We start from the raw sequence: 9,672 nt of genomic DNA on the forward strand, positions 1-9,672 counted from the left end.
CTTGCTTTCTTTCTTTCTTTCTTTTTTTAAAATTTATTTGTGATGTTTATTTATTTTTGAGGCAGGGGAGGAGCAGAGAGAGAGGGAGACAAAGGATCCCAAACAGCCCGTGGCTGATAGCAGAGAGCCCCAGGTTGGGGCTGGAACTCACCAATGGTGAGATCAGGACCTGAGCCGAAGCTGGAGGCTTAACCCACCGAGCCACCCACCCAGGCGCCCCTCCGCTGTTGTTCTGATGGAGGATGCTGCTTGGGGTGCAGGGCAGGACTGTGTCTGGACCTCGGGCCTGGGGAGGCAGCCTCCTCAGGTGGGCAAAAGACTTCGAGGACCCAGGTCAGGCTCTAGAGGAGGAGAGGGGAAAATGGGGTATCTGTCCTGGCTCCTACACTTTCCCAGCAGGGGGAGCATAAGTGGACGAGCCCTGTCCCTCCCCCGATTTGTCCGCAGAGGGGGCGGAGGGTGAGTGCCCAGTCTCCTGCCCCCCTTCTTTCCACCCCGCCCCTGCCCAGGGACAACCTTTAACCCAACACCAACTGCCTGTCCCCAACACATTCTCCCCAGGGTGATCTGAGCCACAGAGAGGACCGCGGCCGATTATGGAGAGCAGAGGCCCACTGGCCGCATCGCCGGGGCTGCTGCTGCTGTTGCTGCTGCCACTGCCACCTCACGGCCACCAGGTACGGGCCCTGAGACAGTCTCTCTACCCAGGTGCAGGATTAGGACAAGGTGCTCAGCCCGTGTGTGCGTAGACATGAGCTACCCTTCGGCTCTGCCCTCTTCCTTCCTCTCCTCTTCGTGCGGTAGCCTGTGTCTCTCCTGCCGTCGTCGCTGGGTCTCTGGCATGTCTTCCTGCCTTGTTTATTTTCTCCCTCTGATAGAGGATCCAGGACCCTCCTGCTGTGCGCCTCAGCAGTGGTTCAGGACAAGAGCCTATCACCATCATGACCTTTGACTTCACCAAGATCAGGAAGTATGAGGTTGACATAGCCCCTTGACCTGGTCCCCTGACCCTACCTTCTGTGCCTCGGATCTTCTCTTCCCTGCTTCGCTCTCCGCCGCTTCACCATCCCTGACCCCGCTTTTGTTCCCACAGACCATGCCCCACGCACCATGTTTCCTTCTATGTCCTTCCAGAACCTCTTCCTCCTTTGAGCTTCGAACCTGGGATCCAGAGGGAGTGATTTTTTATGGCGATACCAACCCCCAGGAGGACTGGTTTGTGCTGGGGCTTCGAGATGGCAGGCCCGAGATCCAAATGCACAACCACTTGGCCCAGCTTACGGTGGGCGCCCGGCCCCGGCTGGACGATGGGAAGGGGCACCAGGTGAGCCAGGTCCGGGGCTGCGCTGGCCTGCGGAAGGGGAACAGAACCGGGTCTCCGGGCAACCCCTTACCACCGTCGTCTTATTTGACCCGCAACAAAACCGCCATGGAGTTGCGATTCTTGTCTCCGTTTTTTGAGAGGGGAATTTGAGGCTCAGGTCCTGAGTGAGCCCAGGATGCTAGCTGCCTCCACAAGTCCACGTTCTTTCTGCTATACTTGGCTGCCTCTGCAGAAGGCGGTGGAGGCAGGCCCCAGGGGCCTCTGATTCAGCTTTGCTTCGCCCCGTCCGGCAGGTGGAAGTGAAGGTCCTCGGGGACTCACTGCTGCTGAGTGTGGATGGGGAGGAGGTGCTGTGCCTGAGACAGGTCTCTGGGCCTCTGGGCAGCAAAGTCCAGCCTGTCGTGACGATTGCACTCGGGGGACTGTTGTTCCCTGTCTCCAGTCTCCGTTTGCCGGTCACCGACAGCACGAGGGTGGGAACCCACCCCAGGTGGTAAAGTGCTGCTGCCCCGGGGGACCACGGGGGTCTAAGTCCACACTCGTAAAGGAGAGGGGACAGCATGATAGCTGCGTGGGAGAGGCCAAAGGCTTGTGTCTCCGATGAGAATAAACTGAGCGTGGAGAGGCTGGGACAGGGGTTCACGTGTCTTGATCGCCACATCCCCACATCTTCCCTTCCCTGCACCGGCTCCAGCTGGTCCCCACCCTGGATGGCTGTCTGCGCCGGGAAAATGGGCTGGACCAACAGGCCCAGACCTCGGTGTCTCCCCTTACCAGCAGCCTCAGAAGCTGCGCTGCAGAGTCCCAGCCTGGCACATTCTTCCCTCCGGGGACTCGAGCAGAATTCAGTCTCCAAGGTAAAGGCGGTTTTTCCCTCCATGGCCGGCCCTTTGTCTGCCTTCCCCTGTCTCTCTGGCCACCTCCTTGCCCTTGGGACCCCAGAAAACCCTCCTTGGCTCAGCCTCCGGCTCCAAGATCAAGTAAGAGGGGGTGTTGCCTGTATTCAGTGGAGCCTGGGAGTGGCAGGGGGAAAGGGGGACCCCAAACTGTCAATATTAGGAAAGCTTAAGGTGGAGGGTAGGGACATATCTTGACACGGACCAGGGGTGCCTGGGTGGCTCGGTCGGTTGAGCGTCCGGCTTCAGCTCAGGTCATGATCTCACGGTCCGTGAGTTCGAGCCCCAAGTCGGGCTCTGTGCTGACAGCTCGGAGCCCGGAGCCTGCTTCGGATTCTGTGTCTCCCTCTCTCTCTGCTCCTCCCCTGCTCATGCTCTGTCTCTGTCTCTATCTCTAATGGCATTTATTTATTTATATTTGTTATTTATTTATCTTTTAAGATTTATTATTTATTTTAGAAAGAGAGAGCATGTGCATGTGCTAGCGGGGGAGAGGAGCCAAGAGGGGGAGAGAGAGAATCCCGAGCAGGCTCCATGCTCAGTGAGGAACCCACCGCGGGGCTCGATCCCATGATCCTGGGATCGTGACCTGAGCCAAAATCAAGAGTCGGATGCTCAATGGATTCAGCCTCCCCAGGCGCCCCAAGATTTTATTTTTAAGTAATCTCTACACCCAACGTGGGGCTTGAACTTATAACCCCAAGATCAAGAGTCACATGCTCTACCGAGTGAGCCAGCCAGGTGCCCCTGCAAATGGCTTTTATCTGGATCGTATTTACTTGGGATCCGTGTGGTTTTATGGAACATCAAGCCAGGAAGATTGGGGCAGCACGTAGGGGGCGGAAATGGTTGGTAGACAGAAGGTACCGCTCAGAGGCCCGACTGAGGCAGCAAGGGGTGTGGGGCCACAGGGGTCCAGGCGGTTTGTTCTTTCCTCCCCCGGTCACGTCCCTGTTCCACACGCTCCGCAGAAAGTGGTGCTGTCCTCTGTGTCGGGCCCACAGCTGGATCTGCCTCTGGTCTTGGGACCCCCTCTTCAGCTGAAGCTGGGCGAGTCTGGGGCTGTCTTGAGCCAGAGGCCTAAGAAGGAGATCCTTGCCCTGCCTCTCTTGGATCCTGCCTCCCTCCTCAACCTCTGGGTCCAGCCACAGGGGCGCCTCTTCCTGGGGGCTCTGCCAGGTAAGAGCGATGTCCACACTCCTCAGCACGCCGTCGGAATCAGCTAGAGGGAGAGGAGAAGACAGGCAAGGCCATGTTTTTAGGGAAAGGAAACTTCTGGGAGCCTAGAAGAAAAGGCCACAAGAAGAGAGGGGATAAAGGACCAGTGAGAGGAAGTGCTTTAGAAAATTTAGGTCAGAGAGCTGGGGTGGGGAGGAGCTTTGTGGGTCCAAGCTGCCCTCATGACCCCTCTGTGTCCCCTCCCTCTAGGAGAGGCTTCTTCGGCCTCCTTTTGCTTGGATGGCCTTTGGGCACAAGGCCAGAAGTTGGACATGGACCGGGCCCTGAGCAGAAGTCAGAACATCTGGACTCACAGCTGTCCCCAGAGCCTAGGCAATGACACGGACAGCACCCATTAAACCCCCACCTAAGAATCCCCTCGAATGTCACTCGTTCATTTACTCGACACATCTTTACGGGGTATCTGCAACGTACCAGGCACTGCGCTGAGCGATGGGCTGTGCTGATGAGTAACCACGCCCCCCCCCTTGGTTCCTGCCCTCTGGCTGCTCAAGGTCCCCTGGGGGAGGCAGACATCCATCAAAGACTAACAAGTAAGTGGATAATCGGAAACTGATAAACGCCGTAGAGGGAATTGTAAAAGCTTGGAGACCAGGGGCCTTAACCTAGTCTGGGGGTCCAGGCAAGCTTCCCGAGGAGGAGGAAGCCGTGACTTCTCAGCCTGGGAGTTCAGCAGCACCGACAGGCAGACGTGCGCACCAGATACGGGTCACTTTCTGGGAGCCAGGAGCCCCCCCTCCTTCCCCAGCATTTCCTGCCTGTGGGGCTTTAGCATTCCCCTCGCGGAGCCTGGTCCTGAGAGGCCTGGAAGGAAGGGAAGAAATGGAATCCTGCTGTTCCCTTAGCCGGGCCACTGCTGTGCAAAGAAGGAGCAGCAGGGGGCATGGGAGAGCCCTAGAGGGAGGGGGGCAGGGGTTCTGGGGACCGGGGCGGAAGCAGCAGGGAGAAGGAAAAAGGGAGTGGGGCAGAGGGCGAAGCAGCCGGCATCTCTCCTAGTCTCGTCTCCGTCCCCTTGCTGCCTTCCCAGACGAATCCGTCTCTAGTCCATTCAAGGAGAGCTGGTTTATGCTGGTCCCAGCTGGGAAAAACAGATTCAGGAATATCTCTGCCCTCAGAGAATGTGGTGACCCAGTCCTCCGCCCCTTGCCGTCGCCTTGGCAGAATCTTGGTGTCCCAACCTCTACTTGGGGCACCCTCGGGAGCCCTGGCACCTGTTCTCCATCCTCTCCTCTCGAGGACTGTTAGCCCATCCCCCAACCCCACAACCCATGGGGATCCCAGTGTCCCAGCCTCCTGGCTTCTTAAAATGGTTTTCCTACCAGTCACCCTGTTGCCAGGGGTGACTCACTCATTGGACCTGTCATCCCCTTCTGCAGGGATCAGCCAGGACCTAAGTGACCCCAGGGTAAGGAGGCTCCAGGACTGTGTCTGGGGTGGAAGACAGCCTAGGCTTCTCCTTGGACCCTCCCAGTCTCGAGTTTGCTGGTCTACAGCTGCTGCCACACGGGCAGAGTGCCTTTGGAGCGTCCTCAGCATGGCCAGGAAGCCCAAATCCAACTCTGGTCCCCTGGGCAATGTTTGGGGCCCACCTGGGCCATTGGGTATGTCCATTCGACCGATAGTCACTGAGGACCTACTGCGTATCAGGCATCGTTCTAGACACTGAGGATGCCTGGATGAGAAAGTGCCTGCTTTTGTGGAGCTCACATTGGCGGGGAGGCGGGGGTGGGGGGGATGGCCGGGGTGGGGGGGCGGTGGGCAGGGGTAGAGGGCCCGTAAGAAAAATAAATAAGCAAGATCATTTCAGACAGTGGTTAGTGCTATAAAGGGAATAATATCCTGTAATGTAATAGAGGGCGGCAGTCGACAGACAGCCTTAGCCGGGTGGTCAGGGAAGGCCTCTCTAAGGCAGTGTTACTTGAGCAAAGACTTGAATAATGAAAAGAAACCAGTCCCCGTGGGGGCCTCGGGTGTGAGCCAGTGGGGGGTGGGGAGGGAGAGTTAAGAGATCCAAACACACCTGGGTTCCCATCAAGGGGTTGTTCTGAGCGGCAGCTTCGTGAATTTTTGTCCCTGAGGGTTCTTCCCCGGGGCTGGCTTTTCTCTCTCGTCCCTGCACCCCACCCCGTCCAGGACACCGTGCCCCCAACCTCTCTTTCTCCAGGCTGTCCTAGATTCCAGGATTCCTGATTACCATCCAGAGCTGTCTACACTCTTTCATTAAGACTGACTTTGCTCCGACACAGACCCTGCCAGGCCCCCACCAAGGGCACCTACAGCGTCTGCCCAGTGTCCCCTGCCTCTCCCCCACCCTTGCGGACCTTTCCGGAACTTGGCAGGATACCCCACAGCCTCCAGACCTCGTCTACCCACTCACTCCACCTTCTGTGCTTCCCCTCTCTTCCCTCCCTCCTTCCCCTTCTTCTCTTTTTCCTTCTTTTAACCGAGTTTCTCCGTTCCGGGCAACCATCACCACTGGCCGTCTCCGGATCTTTCCATCCTGAAACACCGAAGCTCTGTCCCCGTTAAATAATAACCCCCCACCCCCATGCACACACACACACACACACACGCACCCACATCTGTGTGTTAGAGCCCGCTTCTTTCCTTGTTCTTGTCTCTGCTCAGGGCACGCAGACCTCATGACAGACTCTGGATCTGGGAGAGGGGCTGTGGGAGTTTTTCTTCCCTTCCCTTGTTTCTGGAGATGCCGGAGGCAGGACTGGGTTCCGGGAAGAGGTTGGTTCTTTGACCCCCATTCCTTCCTTCCTTAGCCAACTTCCCTGTGAACACCGATGCAAGCAATTAGTAGCAATGCTCCCTCCATCACACCCCTCCTCATGCTGACCCTCACAGGGGAAGATGTGCACGGAACAGCAGGTTCCACAGCCTTCCCCTGAAACGTACGGACGCGTTCATTCTTTTCCGAGGGTGCACAGGGCAGAACTGAGCTAGCAGTCTGGAGGGCATCCCCAGGCCAGTGTCTGCCAAGCTGTGTGTGTTGAGGGCAGGGTCTAGGCCTCTCTCTCCAGATCGGACCTAGCTCATTTTGATTCTCCTTGTCTCATGGAGGAAAGGGCAAGTTGCTTCCCCGCAGTTCCTAGCAGAAGGAGGCATTCCATGTCTAAGTCCAATTCGGCAACCGGACGCTGTTTTCCATAGCTCTGTGGAGTGCTCGGGTATAGAGGATATATACGACAGGGTATATAAGACAAGAGGCCTGTTCTCGAAATGCTTGCAACCTGGTTGAAAAGATAAAATACCATAAGAGTCAGGGCGCCCGGGGGGCTCAGTGGGTTAAGCATCCAACTCTTGATTTCGGCTCAGATCATGATCTCACGGTTCGTGGGTTCCGGCCCCGCGTCGGGCTCTGTGCTGACAGCTCGGAGCCTGACTCAGATTCTGTATCTCCCTCTCTCTCTGCCCCTCCCCTGCTCATGCTCTGTCTCTCTCTCTCCCTCTCAAACATAAATAAACGTTTAAAAAAAAAAATCCAAACTATGCCCTTTGGCCTACAAGGACCTGTATGATGTGCCTACCTCTCGGATCTCTTGCTGCATTAATCTTGCTTTCCCTCATTTGAAGCCCAGCTTTTGCACTTAGACTTTCCTCCTCCTGGAAGATTCTTCTCCTACAGTTCCCCGTGGTTCCTTGGGTTCCTTGGGTCTCACACTGAACGTTAGCTCTCCAGTAAGGCCCTCCCTGCCCATGCAGGGGCTCTCTGGCACACCACCCTGTTTTATTTTTTCTGCGTAATATTATACTACGTTGTTTTAGTTGTTTGCTTGTTTTTTTCGTTTATTGGGACGAGAGTCCCAGGAGCACAGGGACCAGAACAGTGCCTGGCTCTAAGTAAATGCTCATTAGATACGCATTGAATGAATGAATGGGAGTTGCGGCTGGACTCTGAAGGGTGGGCAGCTTTCCAGGACAAGGGAATGAAGTGGACAAAGGTGTGAAGTCAGGAGTGAGCACAGCCTGTCCTAGGAGTGGCCGGGTCAGGCTCAGCTCCAGCAGAGGATCAGTTGGGTTCTAGTGGGAAAGGGGGCTGGGGACACAGGCTGGGGCTGGGCACTGGGATGCCCTGAGGGTTAGACAAAAGAATCAGGACTCCGTCCTGCACAGGGTGACAGGAAGCCAGTGAAGACCTTTGAGCTGAGGAGTGGCCTAATTAAAACTGTATCTGGAGAAAATTAATCCGGAGCCTGCAGAAGGGGCTAAGCAGAGCCCGCTGCATAATTTGCAGGACCCGGTCCAAAACGAAGATGTGGGATCCCTTGTTCAGAAAGCAGGAAAAAAGTGCCGCTCACGGTACTGAAAGAGAACATGTTTTCATTTCTTCCGTGGTTCTTTTCTCAACTTCTCATGGTGGTTTTTTTTTTTTTTTTTTTTTTTTTTTTGCTATTTAACGTTGTTTGAAATAAAAATCAACTTTTTTCTGCCCTCGGCTTACTAATGAGCACGGAAGGACTAGAAGCCAAAGGAATTATGGGCAGCTCAGCTTTTCCCTCTCCTTCCCTGTCATCGTCGTCAGCAGAAGTGGTTGGCTGAATCAGGAAACAGCGGGACCCAGAAAGGGGAGAAGAAGAAGATGCCTCAGTCACCCGTGTCTCCTAGAAGGCCATCGCCTTCTAGGGTTCAAGGTCATTCAGCTGGACGCATAACACGCTTGCTGTGTCTTAACTCTGAGTCTTACTGAGCTCGCACGCACGATGGGTCCACTGGAGTTCTACACCGGGCGGCCTCTCGGATGGCACGTTACATATATCTCCTCGCTCACACACGTCCTCCATTGTCCCGTTGGACTTCACGCACACATTACAAGTTCAAAGATAAAATTATGAAGAGTTACGAGATGGTGAAAACACCAAACCAGCCACATGGGCCATTCTGAGTGGGAGCTTTGGTTGAACAGACCCCCAAGTCCGTAAAGCTGGGCTGGAGGGAGAGAATTTGAGGCGGAGGGCGCGAGTCAGAACCTGGCACTGGTGAGGACTAGAGCCAAGGAAATTGGGTGAGAGGCCGAAGGAGAAGAAACCCCTCTCCAAAGCAAAGCCACAAGATCTGGAGAGAGATGAAAAGAGAGAGATCATGATTCTTTTTTTTTTTTTTAATTTTTTTTCAACGTTTTTTATTTATTTTTGGGACAGAGAGAGACAGAGCATGAACGGGGGAGGGGCAGAGAGAGAGGGAGACACAGAATCGGAAACAGGCTCCAGGCTCCGAGCCATCAGCCCAGAGCCCGACGCGGGGCTCGAACCCACGGACCGCGAGATCGTGACCTGGCTGAAGTCGGACGCTTAACCGACTGCGCCACCCAGGCGCCCCGAGAGATCATGATTCTTAACTCGAGGTCTTTAGAGGCTCTTGTACACCCCCCCCCCCCCAACTAGACTGTGGGTCTCTGGAGCCCCGTGAGAACTGCGAGGTTGCCTCCCCAGGGCTAGAGTTGCACAAAGTCTCTAACAGGTGCTCAAATGGGCCATGTCTGTGGACCCCAATGGGCAAATGGGGAGGGGGAGTTCACGCCTGGGGGTTGGGGGGGGACACAACACCTGAGGAGATCTGGATCCCGGCTGGGGTCTCCGGGCAATGCTAGGGGCTAGGGATGTGGTGACGGGGAGAGTTGGGTGGGGACATGGGGAAGCCCCTAGGCTTGGAGAGAACCAGGGGCTGTGGGATTGGAGAAGGAGGTGTTGGGGGGAGCTGGTAGCGGCTCCCCCAAAGGGAATTTCCCTCCTGTGGTGGCCTCTCTCCATCCTGTGTGGCCTGTTCTAGCTTCCATCCGGGCGGGTCTAGCGCCCTGGCTGGTGCCTTCTGTTTTTCTTGGTCTCTGGCTCTTTCTCTGTCCCTCTCACATTTGGCCCTGTCTGTCTCCGGATCTTAGTCTCCAACGGCCGGCCTGGGGCCCCTTCGCCGCAAAGATCGGCTTCCCTCTCCAGCTCTGTCTCTCTCAGGGGTTCCCTTTCCCTCCACTCCGCCCGGACACGCCCTCCGTCCCCTTCTTCCACCTGATCCAGTGTGGTACCTGGGGTGGGGGGAGGGGAGAGACCTCCGGGTCTTAAAGAGGCGGCAGGGGGGCGGACCCAATCCCTCTCTCCACATTTGCATATGCATGAGGTCGCCCGGGCCAGCGGCGAGGAGGCGGGGCTTCTGGGGGTGGGAAGGGGGCGGGCCCCCCACCGCCGCCGAGTATAAAGACTGCGCGCCGCG

General features: G+C 56.3%; 1 protein-coding gene across 1 annotated transcript; it reads left to right on the top strand.

Moving 5' to 3' along the window:
- The first annotated feature begins 193 nt into the window (after positions 1-193).
- On the top strand, positions 194-3,816 carry SHBG (sex hormone binding globulin). Its single transcript, XM_058704153.1, is given in 9 exon segments — positions 194-307; positions 562-677; positions 879-970; positions 1,135-1,324; positions 1,618-1,779; positions 2,019-2,233; positions 2,235-2,304; positions 3,192-3,399; positions 3,649-3,816. Coding segments are annotated over 8 exon segments (1,167 nt in total). The 5' UTR covers positions 194-307; positions 562-596; the 3' UTR covers positions 3,798-3,816.
- Positions 3,817-9,672: the final 5,856 nt, after the last annotated feature.

The sequence above is a fragment of the Neofelis nebulosa genome, chromosome 16 (assembly GCF_028018385.1).
Source record: "Neofelis nebulosa isolate mNeoNeb1 chromosome 16, mNeoNeb1.pri, whole genome shotgun sequence".
Lineage (NCBI taxonomy): Eukaryota > Metazoa > Chordata > Mammalia > Carnivora > Felidae > Neofelis > Neofelis nebulosa.